Source organism: Cricetulus griseus, chromosome 2 (assembly GCF_003668045.3).
Source record: "Cricetulus griseus strain 17A/GY chromosome 2, alternate assembly CriGri-PICRH-1.0, whole genome shotgun sequence".
Classification (NCBI taxonomy): domain Eukaryota; kingdom Metazoa; phylum Chordata; class Mammalia; order Rodentia; family Cricetidae; genus Cricetulus; species Cricetulus griseus.
The window spans coordinates 436,638,380-436,662,406 of NC_048595.1; the positions used below are offsets into that span (position 1 = coordinate 436,638,380).

The 24,027-nt window shown below is 41.7% G+C and overlaps 1 protein-coding gene across 1 annotated transcript in view; it reads right to left on the minus strand.

Moving 5' to 3' along the window:
• The window catches only part of Dner (delta/notch like EGF repeat containing), a 287,027-nt gene that overhangs the window by 83,487 nt on the left and 179,513 nt on the right, over positions 1–24,027 (minus strand). Inside the window, exon 6 of the mRNA XM_035441073.1 lies at positions 14,226–14,379. Within this exon, the coding sequence (XP_035296964.1) occupies positions 14,226–14,379 (154 nt within the window). The remainder of the gene's footprint in view (positions 1–14,225; positions 14,380–24,027) is intronic.

The following is a 24,027-nucleotide window of genomic DNA, read 5'->3' on the forward strand; positions in this document are numbered from 1 at the left end:
GTGGGTGATACTTTAAGAAAAATATGGAAAATACAAGGTATAAAATAAAAAGCAAAAAGGGTGCTCTTCATTGTGACATTTTAGTGAGGGAACCACTGATAGTCTAGAGAAACTTCCCATTATAAATTTTAATCAGACGTATTTTTATACAATTATAACTATGCAGTATTATTTCTTGTGTTTCCATGGCATCTTGAACTACATGAAAACTTGCCTTTCTCGATGATTAGTTTTGAAAAGCCATCGTCAGCACACACAACTGAGACTTGAAAAACTCAGTCAATGGAGCGAACGAGAGATGATCTCTCTGAGCTCCCATTACCTGCCCAGCTGCTGTGAATCACAGACAGTGACTGGAGACAACAATTTCAGCCTCCCCAACTGGTACTCTTCCTCACTGGAATGGGAGTGAGAGACCAGCCTGTGAGCTAAAAGGCTAGCACCAAGACAAGAGGCTGCTACATCAGAATTCCAGAAGGAATCTTCAAGTATGACATCACAGCAAGAATGTAGCTTCCAAGATTCAAAGTGGGAGACAGTATGCTGGCAAGGGGACTGCTGTGGAGGTTGGGCTAAAAGCAATGCATGTTTACACAGAGCATGTGATTTGTTTTGTTTTTTAATCTGAGACAATTCCTCTTCATTGCAACCCTGAGGTCAACACTAGTCTCATCATACATGTACCCCACTCTCCTGTTCCATCCCTTCCCTTTTACATATAAGGAAATTGAGGATTAGAAAGATCAAAACATTTGCACAGTCACCAGGGATTCAAACTCCTGAGCCCGAGCCCTTGGACACAGCTATTCCTAAGTCACCAAGCAGCCTAGACAGAAAATAGAACATGGTAGGTCCTGCCTGTGATCTCAAACTTGGGAAGCTGAGGCAGGAGGATCTCAAATTCCAGGCTAGCCTGAGCTACATAGCAGCAGCCTCGTTTTTAAAAAGAGGGAAGAGAGGTGATAGAAGAAAATTGTAATGACCATTGCTTTGAATATTCAGAAATTTCAAACATACTTGGGGAGACTAAGATGTAATGATCCACACTTGTCACCTAGCTTCAAGCTATTAATGTTTTTATATGATGTCATCAGGTCTCCTCAGAGTTCTCCATAAAGATATCTTAAAACAAATTTTATTTCTCCTCTAAATATTTCAGTAAGTGTCCTGTACAAAAAGAGGATTCTTTAAAAGATTGGTTTTAATGTCCTCTCTCATTAATGCTAAACTTTATTTATAAACTTAATTAAACATTTTTTAAAAACTTTTTATTAACCAGGTAGTGGAGGCACACACCTTTAATCCCAGCACTCCGGAGGCAGAGGCAGGCATATCTCTGTGAGTTTGAGAAACTCTGTTTTGAAAAAAAATAACTAACTTTTTATCAGATATTTATACATAATAGATTTCATTACATTTTTATATCTGCTTCTATGTTGATCATATTCACCCCATTTCCCTCTTGTCTCCCTCCCACTCCCGATGATCCCATCTTAATATCAAAATTTTATCTTTTAAGAACTGTAGTTGTGTGAAAATATATAAATAGGAACACACTTATTTTTATATACCTAGTAATCTGAAGCTGTAAGTGGAATTAATCTGAGGTCCTGTTCAATGTGCCAATACTACACACTAGTTTTATAAGAAATCAAAGAAATTAATTCATATTTTAATGTGTTAGATGTTTGGGCTGCCATAGTTACTTGGGGATCCCACAGGCATTGAATGGGTGGCAGTGCCAAAGTTCTATGTCACTTCAGAAAGTCTGATAGAACTAATGCCAAGGTCATTAGTGGGTCCCTAGTGAGGGAGCTCCCATCTGGGGTAAACACTACCACATTATCGTATTTCCCTTGTGCTTTAAAGTCTTTGAGAATTCTGAAAGTATAAGAAGAAGTAAAACATGATTTAAAGGACTCTAGTTAAGTGGATAGACATGTGATCTATGAGTCTACTGAGTCTATGAGTCTATGATTCAGCATTTCTACAAATGAAACACTATAATGGAGGCATGCAGTGGTAATGGGGTACAGAGAGGCAGGCTAGGATTACGAGGTTATGAGAGCATTCCTGACAATACTGCAAATACCTAGTAACCACCAGTAACCATTCTAGTAACCATCCAAGCAACCACTGGCATCCTAGCAATGATAGCCAATATCTATCTGTGTGAGGCCCGGGTGGTTTTTGATGCCTGTCCACACAAGGTTGGTCATTCTGTTTGTAAACTCACAAAACAACTCAGTCTTTAGCATCTGCTTCACACTAGCCTGGGACCAGATAAAGATATGAGAAGAATACAGGATTCAAAAAAGAAAGAAAAAGAAACCCTGCCCTGCCCAGAGAAGGATAGCAGAACTTAGAATTGCTATCTAATAAAGACATTACTGAAGAAAGTTAAAAACCACCTTCGGGGGAGGCTGAGGGAGTGGCTATCCAAGACAAAAGTCTGTCTGTAGGATGAGAAAAGAAGACAGCAAAGATTTAAAATAAACTAACAGTAGAGGATCAAATATAAAGGCAATGAAGTTGCCTCTAGAATGTGTAAGAGGCTGGGGAGATGGATCAGTCAGGTGTTTTTCCCACAAGCATGAAAACCTCAATTCGGATTCCAATATCTACACAAATCTAGGCCTGGTAGTGGGTACCCAGGAATCACAGTGCTGGGGAGGCAAAGACAGTAGGGTCCCTGGGACTCTCTGGCCAAGCACTCTAGACAATCTGGTAAGCTCCAGAATGAGTGAGAGATGTCTCAAAAATTAAGGTGGAAGCAGTGATTGAAGAAGACACTCAACACTGACTTCTGGCTTACACACACACACACACACACACACACACACACACACACACACACACACACACACACACATAAAATCCAACCAAGCATAGAAGGAAGCCAATTAGCTTCAATCTTAGTCAGGCCTGCAAATAACATCAGAGCATTGAAGGGATGGTGTTTCTTTTTTTTTTCTCCCAGATTCTTTTTATTTGAATTAGAAGCAAGATTGTTTTACATGACAATCCCAGTTCCCTTCTCCCTCCTGTTCTCCCCTAATACCCCCCCCCCAACTAAAACCCTACCTATCACATATCCTTTCTGCTCCCCCTGGATGGTGAGGCTTCCATAGGGTGTCATCAGAGTCTATCCTATCCTTTGGGATAGGGTCTAGGCCTACCCCCGTGTGTCTTGGCTCAGGGAGTATTCCTCTATATGGGATGGGCTCCCAAAGTCCACACCTATGCTAGGGATAAGTACTGAACTACTACAGGAGGTCCCTTAGATTTCCGATGTTTCCTCACTGAAACCCATGTTCCTGGGGTCTGGACCAGTCCCATGCTGGTATCCCAGCTATCACTCTGGGGAGCTAGAGTTCCCCGATATTCAGGTCAGCTGTTTCTGTGGGTTTCACCAGCCTGGTCTGGACCCCTTTGCTCTTCACTCATCCTTCTCTGCATCTGGATTCCAGTTCAGTTCAGTGGTTAGTTGTGGATGTCTGCTTCTACTTCCACCAGCTGCTAGATGAGGGCTATTGGGTAGCATATAAGTCAGTCATCAATCTCATTATTAGGGAAGGGCATTTAAGGTAGCCTCTCCTCTATTGCTTAGATTGTTAGCTGGTGTCATCTTTGTAGATCTCCAGACATTTCCCTAGTGCCTGATTTCTCTGTAAGCCTAAAATGTTTCCCTCTATTATTGTATCTCCATTCTTGTTATCTTCTATTCTTCACCTGACTCAATCTTTCTGCTCCCTCATGACCTCTGTATCCCTCCTCTTCTCCCCTTCTCATTCTCCTAGCTCCCTCCCCCCTCTTCCCATGCTCCCAGTTTGCCCAGGGGATCTTGACCCTTTCCCCTTCTCCAGGGAACTATGTATGTCTCTCTTAGGGTACTCCTTGTCTGACAGTGTGGATTGTAGGCTGCTAATCCTTTACTCAATGTCTAAAATCCACATATGAGTGAGTACATACATGTTTGTCTTTTTGTGATTGGGTTACCTTGCTCAGAATGGTTTCTTCTGATTCCATCCATTTTCCTGCAAATTTCAAGATTCCATTGTTTTTTTGTTTGTTTGTTTGTTTTGTTTTTCCCCGCTGAGTAGTACTCCATTGTGTAAATGTACCACATTTTCTCTATCCATTCTTCGGTTGAGGGGCATCTGGGCTGCTTCCAGTTTCTGACTATTACAAATAGTGCTGCTATGAACATCGTTGAACAGATGTCCTTGTTATATGAATGTGCTTCTTTTGGATATATGCCTAAGAGTGGAATTGCTGGATCTTTTGATAGACTCATTCCCATTTTCTTGAGGAATCACCACACTGACTTCCAAAGTGGCTGTACAAGTTGGCACTCCCACCGGGCGTTGGTGGCCCACGCCTTAAATCCCAGCACTCGGGAGGCAGAGGCAGGCGGATCTCTGTGAGTTCAAGGCCAGCCTGGTCTCCAGAGCGAGTTCCAGGATAGGCTCCAAAGCTACACAGAGAAACCCTGTCTCAAAAGCAAAACAAAACAAAACAAAATACTAAGTTGGCACTCCCACTAGCAGTGAAGTGTTCCCCTTTCTCCACATCCTCTCCAACATAAACTGTCATTGGTGTTTTTGATTTTGGCCATTCTGACAGGAGTAAGATGGTATCTCAGAGTTGTTTTGATTTGCATTTCCCTGATGGCTAAGAAAGTTGAACACTTTATGTGTCTTTCAGCCTTTTTAGATTCCTCTATTGAGAATTGTCTATTTAGTTCTGTACCCCACTTTTTAATTGGATTATTTGGTGTTTTCAAGAATAGATTCTTGAGTTCTTTGTATATTTTGGAGATCAGCCCTCGGTCAGATGTGGGGTTGGTGAATATCTTTTCCCAGTCTGTGGGCTGCCGTTTTGTCTTGCTGACTGTGTCCTTTGCCTTACAGAAGCTTCTCAGTTTCAGGAGGTCCCATTTATCAATTGTTGAGCTCAGCGTCCTTGCTACTGGTGTAATGTGCAGGAAATGGTCTCCAGTACCAATTAATTCAAGGGTATTTCCCACTTTGTCTTCTAATAGGTTCAGTGTGGCTGGTTTTACGTTGAGGTCTTCGATCCATTTTGACTTAAGTTTTGTGCATGGCGATAGGCTTGGGTCTATCTGTAGTCTTCTACATGTCTGCATCCAGTTATGCCAGCACCATTTGTTGAAGATGTTCTCTTTGTTCCATCGTATAAATTTGGATTGTTTGTCAAAAATCAGGTGTTTGTAGGTGTGTGGGTTAATATCAGGGTTTTCAACTCTATTACATTGGTCTATGTCTCTATTTTTGTACCAATACCAAGCTGTTTTCAGGACTATAGCTCCATAATAGAGCTTGAAGTCAGGGGCGGTGATGCCTCCAGAAGTTCCTTTATTGTACAGGGTTCTTTTGGCTAAGGGATGGTGTTTCTTAAAGCCAGGGCCTGTGAGTTGTGAAATCAAGGCACTGGAAGACTGTGAACTTAGAATCACATATTGTTGCTGAGGACCAAAGGGAAGGCATGACCTGTACAGGTGCCCTGGTTTCGTGAATCTGCAAGGTCCAGTTATGTGGGTCAACAACTGAAAAAAGCTTAGAACAATAAAGCTTCTTCTTCACTTGTAGGAGCTTTAACCCCAGAAAGAGGTAGAAGCATGTTGTGATTTGAACATAAAATGTCCCCATCAGCTCATCTGTTTGAACACTTGGTTCTGCTTGCTGTAGGAAGTTAACCACCAGAATAAGACCTTGGGGTCTTTTTCATCCCAGTCTTTCTTCCTGTCTGCTTCCTGCATCCTCTTCTACGAAGATGTGAGGAGGTGGAAAGACCCAGCAATAAGCTCCCACCACTGTAGAGGTGGAAGAGCCACCTATTGCTATGCCTTCCCCTCCAAGATGAACTGTACCCCTCAAACTGAGAGCCAAACAAACCTTGCCTCCCTTAAGCTGCTTCTGGTCAGGCATTTGTCACAGCCATGAGAAACTAAATAAACCTAAAAAACAGAAAGGACAGCACTGGTTCTGTTCAATCTATGGTCTTACCACTTTGGGTTTAGATTAGGCTAATTTGGCATGTGGGAATGCCAAGATTACACACATCACAACTGAAGGGATGTAGATGGTGCCTGAGAGAACCTATCGGACATGATTCCAATCACAATGTTAAATTGGGTGGCTGATTTTCTTTTGGACTAATGAATTTTAACTTGAAATATGAGGTTGTTAGATCACATTGAGATGTTAAACAGATCTCGGAAATCACTATTTAAAGCTTAATTCTCCTAGGGGAACAAACACAAAGGAATAACTCCTTCCTTTTTAAAGTTTTTAAAACTGTGTCTGTCTTTCTGTCTGTCTGTCTGTCCACATATATGTGGCAGTGAATGGGTATGGGCAGAAGATAATTTGTAGCAGTCAGTTCTCTTCTTTCCAACACATGGGTCCTGAGGATGGAATCCAGGTCATCAGGCTTGGCAGCAAGTGTCTTTACCCACTGATCCATTTTGTCATTCCACAAAAGACAATTTCTGATAGTCTTCCCTAGGACTATTCTAGGACATCTGAGACCTCAGCCCAGGTCACTCTATTCACTTTACCTCTGCATTCTTTTGGGACGGCCCTGCCCAGAAATCACCAACTTGGACCTGGGCTCTGGTCCTCCTTTGCCCTCGGACGTGATGCATGTCCCTACTTGTTACCATATTCGTGTGTTTATTTCTTCCTCACCTAGAGGAATCTAAGAGCAGGCTCTATCCCCAGAGTTCACGCTCCTATCTTTATACTTCCCATTACCTGATATGACTACCCTCCCTACCCACCTGTCATTATAACCTGACCCCTCAAATGGAAACCTTTCAGAGGTCAAGGATGAATCACATGCATATAAGAAAAGTCAGACTATTTCCAAAGCAATTTATCAGTTATATCTTTAAAAGAACACATTCGCCTCCCTTCACAGCACAATTGTTTATATGTAAGAAGTTTATTGCATGATTCTTCTACTGAAATGAAAAGCATTCCCCTTGCTGTGTTAGCTCTATGAGGGAGAATCTAATTGTTTCGTTGGAGCACTGTTCTGAAAGCTTCCAAAGTGGGAATTAAAGTGAGAGCTATTTTTAGCGCAGCCGGTCTTTTTATAATCTAGCCTGTGCAGTGGAGCAAAGCTGTTGGACTTGAATGGAAAGCCTCATGCCACCAAGAAAGCCCACCAGCTTCAGCTCTTAGCCTCTGGGATCTGAGCAGCTGGTACCAGAGCCTCAGCCACAGCTGTTAGATGAGATGCAGTGTCTAATATCTGCCCGCTGGACAATAAATAAATATCTGTGTACCATCAAGAGATTTCCATCTTGGTGCATGTAATCTCAATGTTATTCAGAAAGAGAGAGAAAGATAGGCTGGCAGGAGAAAACCAAACATGTCTGGACAAATGTAAACCTAAGTCAAAAACCAAAGGTAAAGAAAGAAAGATATATATGGTTCACAAAAGGCAAACCAGTAGCATATAAGAAAAATGGGAATGTGTGATATGAATAAAAGCATGACAGAAAGCTTGGCATTCGGCAGAATTAAAAAAAAAAAACTTAGTCTCAAGGTTTGAAAGAAAGTAAATACACACAATACCCAACTACTAAGGAAGTAGAGAGAGCAGAAAGGATATGGTTTGGGAAACCAAAGGTTCATGGTGGTAGGCTCAGTGGGCTCATCCAAGTCTTGATAACATTCATTCCCATCATGGCCAAAATGAGGATAAAGATGCCTAGCTCTTAAGACATTGAGTGAGATCAACTCCAAGCAGCAGGTAAAATGACTATCAAACATACCTTTAAATCCACAGCAGCTTGCACAGAGCCTAGGCACCAGTGTGTCATAAGTGGCCCTGTGTTCTATGAATGATGGAAGGATTTGTGGATATGAAGATTGCAGAGCAATGTGCCTATCATCATTTGAGCTCCAGTTCTTCACAGGTAATTTAGAACAGTGGTCCTGTAAGTGTGGATCAGCATTACCATTGCCTGGGAACATCTGGCAAGTGCCTATCAAGCAGTAGCATCCTTCATTTGCTGAGGCAGAAACTACAGGTGGGTCCAGAGACTTAAGTCTAAGAAACCATTAAAGGATGAAGAGACCCATAAAGCTATATTAGGTGGTACACATATGTAATTTTGTGCTCCTGTTGGGAAATGGAATGTGGACATGGGGAATTTCCGGAGGCCCAAGAACCAATAACCCATGTATGCACAGTGGCTAACACCAAAACACTCTGCCTCAAACAAGGAAGAAGATGAGCGCTGACACTTGAGATGTCCTGACCTCCACACATGTCCTATGACAAATGCATGTACCCACACACATACACACCAACACACACACACACACACGCACACACACACACACCAACACACACATGCCACTTTCAAAACATAAAGATTTTAAAAAAGAAGAAGAAACCTTCTATATATTCTGACATGGTGTACCTACTAAATAGGGAAGTGGTCAGCAAACATTCCTTTTAATATAAAATATTAATGTTAGTCATTTAAATTTTTGTATATAATTCAGATTGTTGTGGGGAAAATTTTTTAAAAAGTGTAACAGGTCCCCAGGCTTTAGCACAAATAATGCCATGGTGGAAGTGCCCCTCAGGCCTTGGAACCCAGGACATGGTCAGCAACAGCTGCCAAATGAGAACGAAGACTTAACCCATCAAAGTCCATAGTTCCATAAATGGACTGACCTTGCTTTTTGGCTTCTGTGGTTCCGCTTCTGACTAACTGTTCTTGCAAACTGAGGTGTGTCAACCCAGGAAGTTGTTGTTTTGTTTTGTTTCTTTGTTTGTTTTGTGCCTAAAAGCCCACCCTGAGAAAGGCCTGGGACTATACTTGGGTCCTGAACACCCAGTGTAGCCACTGGTCAGCTAATAAAGACTTTCTACTGGCTTGAACCTGTGTCTGAGTAGCCTGCTCAGGTGGATGCCTCTGGGCTGGATGCTATTCCAAAGCTTTAAAGAAGCCCTTAAACCAAGCTCAGGATGGAGGGATGGAGGAAGGAATTCATTCTTCACCTTTCTCTTGTATCAATGTCCAAGGTCAGAGAAAGAGGTGTCCCATATGTACCACCCATCCTGGGCCTGTGTGTGTGCTTGTGTGTGTGTGTGTGTGTGTGTGTGTGTGTGTGTGTGTGTGTGTGTGTGTGTGTGCTTCTGTGTGTATGTGTGTGTGTGTGTGTGTGTGTTTATGTGTGTGCATGAGCATGTGTGACCATACAAATGTATGTCTATATCTGTATGTTGTATGCATATATGTGTGGGGGGTTTGCACTGGCACAAACATGGAATATACAGGTACATAAACATGAATATTTAAACATATATATTATATGTCATATTATATATTATATAAAATTATATATTATAAACATATATATTATAAATATGTCTGTGTATGCATGTTGTATTCTCATTAACTCTTTCAAGATCAATACTGTCGTTCTGTTTCATAGCTAAGTACACTTGAGATCAGAGGAGCTAAGCAGAGTTTACTGATGACTGGGGAACTCCCATCATCTTTGGGATTAAGATGCTTGCTTCTGTCAGATCCACACTCATCCCTGGCTCTCTTATGCTCTACACTCCTGATCCACACACACTCCATGCAAGTTCCTATTTCAGGACCTTTTGTGTTATCTTCCTCCACTCAGGCTGCTGGAGCAGAGTGCCTGATACTGGGAAACCAGTAAATACCAACGGCATCATGCTGGTAGAGCTAGAGGCTAAGCAGTCCAAAATCAAGGTGCCAGAAGATTCAGTATCTAGTCAGGTTCTTTTCCTCATAAATGATGCTTTCCATATGTCCTTACATGGCAGAAAGGAAGGCAGGAGCCTCTTTTATAAGGACAGCAATGCCATTCATAAGTGTGTCGTCATACCTCTGAGGTTCACCTTCTAATACCATCTTCTTTGTACCATCTCAGTCTCAGAAAGGCATTCCCTGATGACTCCACCACACACTATTTCTTTCTGTTGACACATGCAAATACACATATTCACAAACATACTTGTATGAACACATACAGACACTATAGTACACACATGCTTGCATATGCTTTAGCCAACTTCATCCCTAAACTGGGACCTCTGTGTGCACAAGGGCTTGAGCAGTTGTATCCACAGAACCCAGAGAGCATGCAGCAAGCATTTGATAAATAACTGTTGGCTGAATGAATGATCATTGCATCATCCTTTATTTTAAAGATGAAGAAACCTGCTAGGGTTTTTAAGAAAGGGGCGGTCACATAACTGGTAAATCAGAAAGGCCAGTTTGAAACCCCCTGTGAGCACATAATTTTGGTTTTGTCATCCCAACCCCCTTAGTTCTATCAGAGATGGTGCCATCTCTGATCCTGAGAAGAGACAATGCCACTTGGAGTGATGAATCCATCCTGGTCAGAACCACCTTGTACCTTCTGCTGTACACAGAGTGAATGAAAAACTGGTGTGGAAAGAGAAGCTCCCTGGCTCACAGATGGGCAGAGTGATGGAGCTGTGTCTGTTTCTCCCATGGGCCATGTGACCTTGAATATGCCCTTTGGCTTCCAGACTTCACACATACAGAGGGAAGATCTGAATGTCCTCTAGCCCAAAACACTGCAGCAGCCCGTCTTTAAGCACAGCACATGGTCCCACTTAGACACACATGGATTGTGCATAAGGACTCACGGTAGATGCTGGGACTTGTTCCCAGGTGAAGGGACCAACTTCAAAGGCACTGACCATCTAGCCATCTATGTTTCCAAGGTAACAGTAGATGGGCCCACGTGCTACACTTGCCTCAGCAACTATTGAGTTCTGACTAAAATCACCAATTAGTCAGAACAATATGGTGCTTGGAGGCATTGTGGAAATCCTTTGCAAAATGCTAATAATATTTTGGCAGTGGCAGTTGTGAATTCGGATCACAGCTATTCTTTCCAGAAAAAAAAGAAATGGCTCCTTTGATGAAAAATTATATTCTTTGTTAGAAGACATTAATAAAATAATCCTGGTTTAAACAGTTAAGTTTCATTTTAGTCGTATATTTCCTGAATGTTACCAAAGCACAGAGTTTGACATGATGGAGAGAGTTGTGGGTGTTCCTTCCCCAAACCCAGGCAGGCTCAAGACCCAAACACAGCTAATTTTATCAGTTCAAATCAGAAGGCCCACATGGGGACCAGGCAATGGGAGATTACCAAGAATTTACACAAAGCCTGATTTAATTTATTCCAAATTCAGAATCGCCTGTTAGATTCTCCCACAGTATTTGATGTCTTTGGCAATCTTCTTTCTGAAAGTATTGACAGTTTCAAGAAAAATACTTACTACATAATACAAATTCTAACAACAATATAGAACTCATGTTATATTGTTCAGACATGTACATGGATTTTTCTGAAACCCATGACTTTTCTCAACAACTAGAAAAGTCCTGCCTATAAGCTATTGTTCTAAAAACCAAATGAAAACCAAAAACCACAAGAGTTTGTTATTGAATCAACTCAATTTCTAATCTGCTATATTCATAATCTCTAGATTACCCATGAATCAAAAAAAAATCTCATAAACCATAACTGGCTGACTGCACAAGAATTGCATAAAACCAAGCAAGCCAGAATTCTAGCACAGATGGACAAGGTCACACCCCTAACTGATGGAGCTGTTGGCAGTTGATAGGGGATTGGGAGGGAGAACCGTTCTTTTTATTGAGGGTCTAGCCAGTGGTAGGTCCCTGCTCCTGTGATGGTCCCCGCACACATGCACACATGGGCGACACTAACTGGAGTAGTAAGAGATTCCGCAGAGCCATTGTATCTGCCATGAATTGGGAGTGATGGCACTGAGCTTTGGAGTAACCTTTTGAACAGAGTCAGTGATTGTTATCTGAGGTTTGTGGAGCTGCTTTTCCCTAATGGATTCACAGTCTTTGCATAACTTAGTCCCCAGACATGCCTGGCAAACCAGGAATTCTGAGAATTGCTTAGGTGATGGTTTCTTCAGAAAACTCCGAGATCAGATAAGAGGTTTGGGTATACAGAACTTGACGCGCTAAAAGTGCCTTTCGTGTAACAATAAAGAGTCTTCTGTGAAGCTGCTAGGCGTTCAGTTCTTCTGAAGCTGACCCCCCTGCTGCTCAAAAAAGCTGTAATACATCCTGCAGGGTCGCTCTTTCTTCTACCAGCATGGACTTAAGTAACTCAGAACACTGACAAAGTGGATTTAGTGAACTATTTTTTTAAGGATCATAAAAGGATAGAAAGTTTCGAGGGAGCATGTGGAGGGGGATCCCGGGGGAGTTGGAGGGGGTAAGTGGGAGATGGATACAATCCTATTTCATTATATGCATATATGGAATTCTCGAAGAATAAAAGAAAACCTTTTAAATGGTGTCTGTGACTTTATAAATAGTGTCTGTGACTCTATAGCTGTTTTAAAATTCCATGAAACAAAGAAAGTGTCCATGGGATGAGTTTCCCACAGCTGGACAACTTCAAGCCAGCAGCACATCTCCAAGTATCGAGAGCCTCAAAGCAGCGAGATCATTCATTTCATTTTGAAACCTGTTTAATCTGTGAACAACATGTAGTGTCACCTAGATGTAAACATGATATTCCTTGGAAATTGTGGGGGAGGACAATATATAATATTCAGAAAATAACACAACTGCCTTATTAAAAAGCGGGGCATTAAACAACTCAAAGCTATGGTAAGTATGGTAATATGAAATAGCTTTATTATTAATAGAAGAAATAAAATACGATCAGAAACAAGAAAGCAGTATCTTAAATGAGACATAAAATGTAAACTATAAAAGCAAAGTCTACCTAGCACAGTCCAAGAACAATGTATTCAAAACAACCATGCGATCATGGCCCCGAATAAGTCCTTCCCCTTGAGATTTCCCTCCGGGTATCTTGTAACAGAGGGGAAAAAACTGGCTGTTATTGGTGGTGAAATAGAGGATACTTGGAAGTAAAAATCTTGTAGAAATAGAAGGCAAGGGGCATTTAGGATAACTTATAGAGGACAGGCTAGAAGACAGGAAGATGAGCTATGTAGAGCTGGGTCACTGAGTTCAATTTAGGGATGCCTGAGCTTATGGTGGACTGGACCATCCAGATGTTGATCCTTAAGTGGCATTCGGATAAGTGGGTTGGAGAAGAATCTAACCCAGACATACAAGCATAGGAAGCATAATTGTTCAAATGAATGACACTCTTCCATGTACACTGCCATGAAAGGATGCATGTGATCAACTTATAAATAGCTTGAAAGTACTATATACAATGATCTTCTAGAATTGTGTATTTAGAAAAATATCATCTGACCTATCACACATACACACACAAATATGATTTGACAAATGTATCAAATTATTAACTGATTCCTAGGATTTGATTACGTTCAGGTTGGAACAATTAAGAACTCTCATTTCTAGTTTATAAACTTCTACACTGTTGGGCTGTTTCATATAGTGAGTAACTAACCTCTATGACTCCCTTTTCTCCATCCCCACTCTCCAATCTCATCACCTGTCTAATTCCCAAGTTCCCCCACAGTAGCAGAAACTGGCAACAGGATGAGATGCAAAGGAGGAAAGTGATTTGAGTTGTTCACATGGCAAGAAAGAAATTTAATGTTCTCTCACTGTTTCACAACCATATCAAGATACTCAAATGCCTAGAGAATTTCAATTTTCCATGTTCCATTCAAGAATATCCCATACTGATCAAGACTTGCCCTGCGATGGAGAACAGCCTACTGGGAACTCCTGCTGAGGTTCACACATGAACAAAAGGAAATGATCATAAACAGGAAGCTCAGGCACCTGTGCACACAACTTATGTGGTTCTTCCTAGATTTTTCTTAAGTGACTTAATGTAATCACCTGGAGCAATACCACCCATTTCAAGACATACTCCTGCAACTGTTTTCTGAAACACAGTCTGATACTTGACTATGAATATCATTTTCCTGAACAACAGTGGACTGCATCCTAACATCTGAAAGCAAGCCAAGGTGTGTGTTTGGCCCATGCGCTTCCTTCTTCCAGTCCTTAAGTCTATGCAGACTGATGAGTTCAAATGAGATCCTTCTGCCCAGCAGCCGAACAAAGCATTGCTTGCCCACCCATAATCGATACGCATACATTCTCTAGAACATTCTCCAGAGAGAAATGTGCTGGCTACTGGCTAAGTAAACCTTACCAGGAAGGCAAAGGCAAGTGAAATTGCTCCCATCCTGCTTCTCATTTGCATCAATACAGCTCGCCTCATTCTGGCAGGGTTTCCTCTGGCAGGCATCAAATTCTTCACAGAATGTGCCAATGTACTGGTCCTCACAGGTACAGGAAAAAGTTGCCTAAGACACAAAAAGAGAGTATGTAATACCTGAACACAATACTCTATAAAACACATGTTTTGGGTAAAACTGAAGGTTCAAAAGTCCTGTGTCCTTTTATAAAGTACCAATCAGTGCTGAGTGATTTAATAACCCAACTGTATGTCATAATCTGGTTAAATTGTGTTATGTGAAAAATAGTGCGTGGCTCTTTGCAGTTTAATTTTGGGCATTTATTTTTATAGCTTATTCATATTTATCCCAACCACTTTCAATCTTCCTAAAATAGAAATAGAAAGAACAATTTGTTTTAAACTAAAAATGAAGTTTCGCTGACCCATGGGAATGGCAGCTTTGCCATAGTATACCATGCTTTAGCCATCCAAATTAGGTACCATGCCAACCAGCTCAAATCCTCAGCATGGATGATGCTCACAATCCAAATGCCACCAAATGGCCTACTTGGCCCATCTTTCCAGTGCATCAAGCGGACTCACTGAATCACTTTATAAATTGATCTCAAAGATTACATGGGAACAAGGGAAAATATAAAGAATCCGAAGCAAGAAGCATTTCATTTCATTTATTATAGTCATGTGACCTTAATATAGTACTACAGCTCAAACATCAGACTCAAAGAAATCACACTGACATATAGCTTTATTTTTGAAGTAGCTGAAAAGCCCAAACAAATCTGGACTTTCCTAAGTTCCTATTGCTGAAAACACCGTGCACTGCAGACACAGTGTCCAGAGGATCAGAACTGGATCGGACATGAAAGCCTCCTGCCTGAGAACTAGTTTGATGGTGCCAGAAATGCCATGCAAGCTTGCAAGGAAGGGAGGCACCCAACAGTCCTACTCCCTACGATGCCTATGAACCACAACAAGCACCCACATGACACGGGTACAGTAGAGGAACACACACCTTTACAGTGACCAACAGCTCTCTAACTGAACTTAAGACCTGCTCAGCAAGAGGGAATCATGCTTGGCACTAGAAACCTAGACAGCTACCCAATGAAGTCACAAATCTGGGAGGAGAACCTACAGCCATCGCTTTACTAAACCAGCATAATCCCTAACTATATTCTAAACATTTGTCATTATATACACAAGTAAGTACTTACCACCCCTCATCAAGGACACTTCTCCACCTCTCTTTGCAACAGACAGAGACCACTACAGAAAACCACAATCGTTAATGTGCGGAGTTGCAGAGCCCAGCAACTACAAATATATCTACAATACAACCCTTGCATGTAAGGTTCAGGGGTCATTACAAGAGAATGGAAAGATTGAGAGAGGCAGAAGAACAGGAAATTTGCTGTGAGATTGTGTCTCCTAGAAATTCCAGAGAAGCTCCCCCCATGACTTCCTAAAGATGATCTGAACAAGGATGACATCAATTGACAATACTACTGTAAAAGGAGGAAAGCTCATCAGGCCTCAAGCCTAGACAAAGAACTATAGGCAACTAAGGAATGTTGGGAGTGTGAGCAGTCAGTCATCTTATACAGACTGAGAGGGTTGGGATTTTATAATAGGAGAGAGAGAGAAAGAGAGAGAGAGAGAGAGAGAGAGAGAGAGAGAGAGAGAGAGAGAGAAATAATTAAAGAAAGCCATAAAGGGGTGGGGATATGAGAGGGTTTAGGAGGGTTCGGGGATGGGAAGAGACGGGAAATGGAAACTGGACCTTCCTGCAGGCATGAGGAAAATGCAGACCTGGCTCCAGAGCTTAGGCAAAACAATGCAGATCAGGATGAAGATGGGGAGGCAGAAGAGGAGAGTATTCATGAACACTGAGGCAGAGAGAATGTAAGAGGAAGAGTTAATGGATGTCTACAGTGAAACAGTATTTTTTGGACACAGCAGGATTTTTGGACACACAAACTCACTGTAGCTGTGACTGTATGCACAAATCAAGTCAGCCAAAATCTCCACATGGATGGAGGAGAAGCCCATGAAGCCCCAGCCCTAGCTGAGGAGCTATTGGCAACTGATGGCTGAGGTGGAGCAAGAGTCACTTCCTTCAAGTGTGAGAACCCTGAAAGGCTCTGGGAAATGCTCCTACACCTATGTGCATATGGGCAGCGCTAAGTAGACTGTGTGTTTTTAAAAATAGAGACAGCAGATTAAATTGGGAGAGAAAAATAGTTGGGGAAAACTGGAGGAGGGAGGGGGCTGATTTGATAAAAACATATGCATGCATCAATTTTTCAAATTAAAAATTTGAAAAATTAAAAGTTTGCCTATATAATATGGAGATTTGCTACCACTAGAGCCCTTGGGTCTATAAGGATGCAATACCCAGTGAACAGCCAAAAACTTCACCGAGAATAATGAGTTTAAAAATAGGTGTGACTACTGTCTTCCAGAGTGGCAACATGAAAGATTGCATAGCCCTCAACATTTACCCACAGCTTAATATTTCTGTATTTGCCTTCTTATTGTGTCATGTTCTGCCTTTATTATATCCTAAGAATAAAGCTACTTAGTTAAAATATTAAAAAAAAAGATCTAAACCAAAGAACCTTTCTTGGCTCTCTCCCTAAGTCCTGAGCATGGGTGGGTGTTCCTGGGGAGAAGGAAAGTAATGAGGGTGGGTAGAATGTTTGTGTCCTGCAGGCACACGTGTGCAAGCGAGTGTGCAAGTGTACACACGTGCATGGGGAGGTCATACCGTGGGTGTCATTTCTCAGGCACGGTTCATCACTTTTTTTGACGGGATCGGTCATTGGCCTGGATCCCACCAAAAAGGCTAGGCTGCTTTCCCAACAAGCCCCTGGGATCTACCTCTCTCCACTTTCCTAGCACTGGGATTACAAGTAAGTGCCACCATGCCTCTGATTCCTGGTGATCAGATTCATGTCTTCATACTGGCGTGCACTATAGTAACTAGGCCATCTCTACAACCCTATGGCAGGCATTCTACCACCACTGTTCCAAAGCCCCACCTACAATCTCTGTCCCCCACCCTCTCTTCCTATCCCTTACCCTAGATACCTGCCCTAATAGCTATTATTGTTGTTTGAGGTAAGATCTTATAAAAGCTGGCCTTAAATTCATAACTGTCCTGCCTCAGCCCACTAAGTGCTGGTATTGCTGGCATACCACTGTACTGGCTGGTTTTGTGTGTCAGCTTTTTACAAACTAGAGTCATCAGAGAAGAAGGAGCCTCAATGAGATCCAGCTGTAAGGCATTTTCTCTTTTGGTAATCAATGAGGGAGGGACCAGCCCATGGTGGGTGTTGCCATCCCTGGGCTGCTGATCCTGGGTTCTCTAAGAAAGTAGGTTGAGCAAGCCATGGGAAGCAAGCCGGTAAGCAGCACCCCTCCATGGCCTCTGCATCAGGAACCCTGTTTGAGTTCCTGTCCTGACCTGACCTGTCCTGACTTCCTTCAGTGATGAACAGCAATGCTGAAGTGTAAGCCTAATAAACCCTTTCCTCCCCAGCCTGCTTTTTGGTCATGGTGTCTTGTCGTAGCAATGACACCCTAACTAAGACAGCCACTAATCTTAGAAAGAGATTTCCAGGACCTCCATCCAGTACCCTATCAGCACAACCTGTACCTTCCTTCCCCCTAAGAAGACAGAGTTGTCCATGCTTCTCCTTACTATACTCTGTCTCTCAACCCAGTCCAACCATTGTGGTACATTTCTTGATAATACTTCTACACATTTAGATTTCTTAGTAGGTGACAAAAGAGCTTCCTCATTCCATTCTCCTGGTGCCCTATTTTCTCCTATTGTGAGAAAAATCACTAGTTCTCACTAGTGATTGTTCCCGACATAAAATGCTAGGATTTTATTACCAGTCATCACACTGACCTTTCACCATGAACCAGTTTTTAGTTGAATCTCACACAAAACAGAACAAAACTTGTATCGATTGTAAATAACAATGTCACCCTTCTCTGGAACTCAGTCACATCAGCAGCTGTTTTATTTTGATCTCAAAGATGTTTTTAGAATTTACCCCAGAGTGGGATGCTGTAATGACTGTTGAATTGTATCAATGCCATTTTAGGTCTGTGTAAATTATTATTGCTTTCATTTGTGTCTTGTTATTATATAAGTTGAATGTCTAGGTTTCCTAGCATTGACTCATCTTTATGTTCCTGGAACACCCACTGAAGTCATTCTGCAAAATGGCTTTCATTTGGCTTTGGTTCCATTCATAGTTACACTTCTAGTGTCTTCCATTCCTGCCCTCCTGCCCACATCAGACTCACTTTCTAAGAAAGCCTATCCCTGGCACATGAGATCATGTTTTACATCATAAAAGGGGGCCCTTCACAAGTGGCTGAATCAAGGAGCAGCAATATAACTCAACTTACTGACCAAGCAAGAGGTCAGAACAAAAAAAATAATAATAATAAAATAAAATACAACCTTGAATATGATCAAACTGCCAGGGTTTATGCTGTTTCTTTCTACTACAGGAACAAGATGAGTTCCTGTTTTGTTCTTCACAACCAACTCTCCTTTAGTTCAAGGACATGGTCTTCCTTAGACAACAAACAGCTAGAATCAAAGCAGCAGGCTTTCTTCATTGAACGCTGTATTCCCTTCCCTGGATATCTAGCACCTCTCAGAACTCATCCTGCTGAACACACATCCCTCTGCACTCTAGAAAGAGTTTCTGGGCTCATCTGGTTTCCCATGATGCTGGCTTTCCTCTTGGTTGTGTTTGCAGAGATACTGTGGCTGGCTGAAGCTACATGAGGCTGTTAGCAACAGAGATGTTTAAACAGGAAACTCCTTTCCCAAAACTATATTGTGAGAAAAATCTTTTTTGTTGTTCAAATGCAAAGGAGAGCACACATTCAATATTTGCAAGAGTTGTGTCTGGAGCCCTTTGTGCAGAGGGAAATTTGTGACCACGCCCAACACAGACAGGCCTCCTGTGGTGGTAAATTACACTATGCCATTGGCATAAGCAGCTGTCGTCTATTTTGCTTGGTTTGTTTCCAGACGTTCTATACTATGAATAAATTGCCTTGGTTAGCTGAGAGATGCATTTTGCACTTAACTTACCTAGTGAGTACCATGAAAACATGTTGATTGTAAACATAAATTATTAAAGCCCCCAAATCAAATATTATTGAGTTGGCTTTTATTTGAATGTAAAGCTACAATAGAGACATATGCTTTAGTTTGCTTTGCTTTAAGCAGGAACACTGAAAGAAGTGATAAGAAACTGCTGAACCCATTGCTTTTTGGCAAAGCAAAACACTGAATGGGTTTTAATTTTGTTTGATGAGTGAAGAAAGAAATTAACAGATGTTTAAATACCCATGAATATGAAACATTTTTGTTAAATCTTTCTATCTTCTGCAGCACACACCCGTAAAGTTCAAGTTCATGAAAGAACAATAAACTTCCCTGCAATGTTAAAAGGTTTAGTTTGAATAGAGCAGGAGCTCAGGGACCCACATCATCGGTGCTGAATTTGACAGACTTATTCTTGACAGACTCATGGAGAGGGGGAGTTATCGCTTTCAGTTGTGCACTGACCCCATCAGGTTCAAATCCAATGACCACAAACATGGCCCTGGTTAAACCAAGTGGGTTCCAAAACCAAACCAATAGTCACAAATCTGAAAAAGGGACTTGTAAGAAAGAGGGTTGATAGTTAGACAAAAAGGGGAGGGGTAATCAGACTGCATTATGCACATGAGTATAATTATCAAAGAACAAACTCAGTTGACAAAGGAGTTTGCTTTATAGTTTCAAGACTGTTGATTTATAAGAAATTGTGAATATTCATAACAGAAGAAACTATGTTGGTATATTTATATGAAAAACTATTGTTTAATCATTGAAAGCCATAAAACATCCTTGAGAAAGTTAATGTGCGCCCCATAATTTCACCAATCTGGTTCCAGCCTAAGAGACAAAAGATATCTTTGAAGTTAGTAGCTCACCTAAGCCACTGAAAGATGCTTCCCTGTCAAAATATTATTCGTGTACAAGAAAATGTAATTTTGAAGTCATATGAAAGTGCCATTCAGAGATTAATTTCCAAACTCAGAATAGAATATCAATTTTCCTCAACAGCTTGAAGTCAAATATTCTATTTGTATATGAATGAATCTTTCTCCATGGCTTACACTGACAAGCTCCAGGTTAAAGGAATATTCAGTAATATGTGTATTCACTTACCCGCCCATTCAACAGCTTACTGAGCACCAACTTCAGTCCAAGAACTGTTCTGGGAAGGTTTTGTAAAAACAGGGTTTTAAAGAAGATGTGCTGGCATTGCAATAGGATGAAAATGAGAGGGGTGCCTTCGGAAAGATCATCTGAGGAAAGACACGCCAGGGAAAGTCAACTGGCAGTGAGAAGACTTCCAGAAGAACTTGCCTACAATATTCAAGAGACAGCCAATGGCCAATGTGGTCAAATCAGAGCAAGTGGTGCAGAGTAGTTAGACACGGAAAAATACAAATAATCAGCTATGAAGTCATACAGAGTAGTGATTCTCTGGGAACTATTTACCCCACAGGACACATCATAGATATCTGGAGAGATGCCTGGTGGTCACAGCTGGGGACCTGCTATTAGCATCTAACAAATGGAGTTTAGGGATGCTGCTAAGCATTGTACAGTGCACCTTAAGGAGTGTTCCAGTCCCAAATGTTAATGGTGTCGATATTGAGAATCATTGATATAGACGGCCTTATAAGTTCTGGCCTCTGGCATGACATAAAACTTGGGGAAGGGTGTACCAAAAGGATGCTGGCACAGTAACGGTGCTTGATAATATGTTACCTGTCTCTTTACTATAGGTCACCTACATAATAGCCAATCCTGAAACAAATGGTCCTACAGCCTCCTTAGCATAGAAGCCGGAGAGCCACTTAGGAACATTTTGTTCACTTCTTCAATTTTCATAAAGCTATGTCAGTCCTACTCTCTTAGGCAATTTTCCAGACATGTGCAGTATCTTTATTCCACTCTATAAAATAGCTCATTCCTTCCAGACGATGTGGAAGAGATGCTTCCCAGGACTTATTCGTTAATCACACTCATTCGGCAAGCTTGCTTTGCACTCACCATGGGTCATGGTGTTGTGGGTTCTAGAGAAGTGGTGAAGGACAGAAAGAAGCTACGCCTGCTTGTAAAGCTTATATTACACTGTAAGAAGTGGACACATTCTTTGGAAGGTAAGAGCTTAGAGTGACAACAGATCCACCCTGCCACACAGGCATGCAGACCAATACGCAAGGACAGGAAGTGTTGTGGAGCATAGTCAACTTCAGTCCCATTCAGTGGCTAACGGAGAGGAGAAATGTCTAAAGAATTATACAGGTGTGGAACTTAGCTGAGCTTGGTGATTCATGCCTATGATTCTAGTAGACGAAGGTAGGAGGAGTACCATGAGTTTGAGGCCAGCCTGGGCTACACTCTCACAAAAACAGAAAGACAGGTGGCACACACCTGTAAACCCAGCACCTGGTAGGTGGGGAGACAAGAGGATCAGGAGTTCAAAGTCATCCTTGACTATATAACAGAAACTCTATCTCAAAAGAAAAAAAAAATCAATCCCTCTCAGTACAATCAGGGCTTTTCATTACTCTTAAATCAAGTTGGCCATCAGAGCCAGAACCCCAGCCATATTTTCTTATTCCCCTGGCAAAACTGCTCTCACTGAGTTACTACTTCGATTTACATCATCAGCTGAGTATTGGAAGTGCCCATAAGAAACATCCCTACAACTGCATTTACCCACAAGGATGTGGTCAAGAACAGCGGATGACATATATCATGTGAAGCAAGTCGTACCCAGGGAAACTCACCTATGTGCCAGGGAAAATCACTCATGTTGTGAGTCCCAACAACAACATGTTTTCCTTATCAATGGTGCAGACAACATGAGCACCCAGCTTTTGAGCTCGCTATGGTAAGTCATTTGAAGCTCATGTTTGACTACTATACAGGGCTCTGTAGCCTACATAACTACTTCTTCCTCCTAACTCAGCTCTTACTACCTGACTTGTGGAGGCCTCTACTCTGGCCTGGGACTATTTTTCTTTTCAGATTATATAACAACTGACAATATTATATAAAATAGAGCTTAATATATGAGTGAGTCTGCACTCCCAAGCATGACACTCAAGGGCCCAGCCCACTTTGAATGTCTTTCTTTGTCTTTTTTACATCTTCACAAAATCTCACTACCAGAGAACAGACAAGCCAGCCCCAAAATAACCATTCTGAGCAACTGTACTTCTCTCTCTAAAAATCAGAGACTGAGAGATGGCTCTGTAGTAAAGAGCACTGGCTGCTCCAGACAACATGGGTTCAATTTCTAGCATCCACATCATGACTCACAACGGTCTCGAACTCAGGGGATCCAATGCCCTCTTCTGGCCTCCTTAGACATCAGGCGCACACATAATACACAGACATACATGAAGGCAAAGCACCCAAACATATAGGATAAAAATAAATATTTAAACATAAAAATGTGAAAGGGCCAAATTCTAAGTTACCTTCTCCATAAGAAAGGTACACAGAAAACACACTTGGTTTTGATCCCCATGACATCAGTGAGAACACACAAACACCAGCTGCCTAGATAATGGATTTCATCGTCAGTGAACTTTGCTTACATAGAATTCTCTCATTAACCTGCCCTATATCTGTCAGGTGGGTATTTCCAGGTCTGTTTTATAAAATGCAAACAGACTCAACAGATAAATCAGATAAATGACTTAAAATGACCCAGCTAGCAAGTACAAGGTTAAAGTTTAAACTCATATTGTTGGGCTCTGAGTCCTTTTCCACTCACAGCTGTTCGCTGTAACCCTCAGTACAGCCTCAGGTGTAGTACAGCACTGGGAGCCACCCTCCATCCACGCTAGGAAATAGCCCCCAAGCCAGTGGCAGCATGCCCGTGGCTGCTCTTGTTTTCTGTGTTCATACTTACTGCTTTCCTGTCAGGCTGCCTCCCTTATCTCTGCATCAGACTGTCCTTTCTGTTCATTCCCTCAAGTCTCTCATTTCTTGAGATTATCACATTTACCCAAGTGTCAATGTAAGGTATAAGCAGTCTTCCTGTTGAAGATGTCATTTGTCTATCAAGTGCCTAAGTACAAGTGAACGGACCTGAGGGACTGTTAGAACTGAATAGGAAGAGTTCCCTCAAAATGCTTGTATGGGGAAGACCTGGCCCCCAGTGAAAGCAATTGGAATATGAGGGTTCAGCCTTCATCAGTGGATGAATGCATTTGTGAATTCATAATTTGATATTGTTATTGAGAGGTGGTAGCAATAAGAGATGAGTCCCAGTTAGTTAGCAAACAGGTCACTGGGAGCACATCCTTGAAGGCTATTCCTTGCCACTGGTCTCTCTTCTCTCCTCCCTGTCCTGTTTCTCTGGTTCTTGTGAGAACCTTTGTCCCCTCAGTGCTCTTCCACTGAGATGTCTCTGCTTTGCCACAGGTCTAAGAGTGAGGAAACTGGGCAGCCATGGACCCTGAAACCATAAGTCAAAATAAATTGTTCCTCCTTGGAAGTTTCTCTTGTATATTTGTTATGGAAATAAAAAGTCTGACTTATATAGAGAGCCTCATCTATCCTTTGCTAAAGGGGGGGATACTTAAATGTAAGATTGCAGTTATACCATATGTTGCAGCTTCATTAAATTAAGTAAGCAGA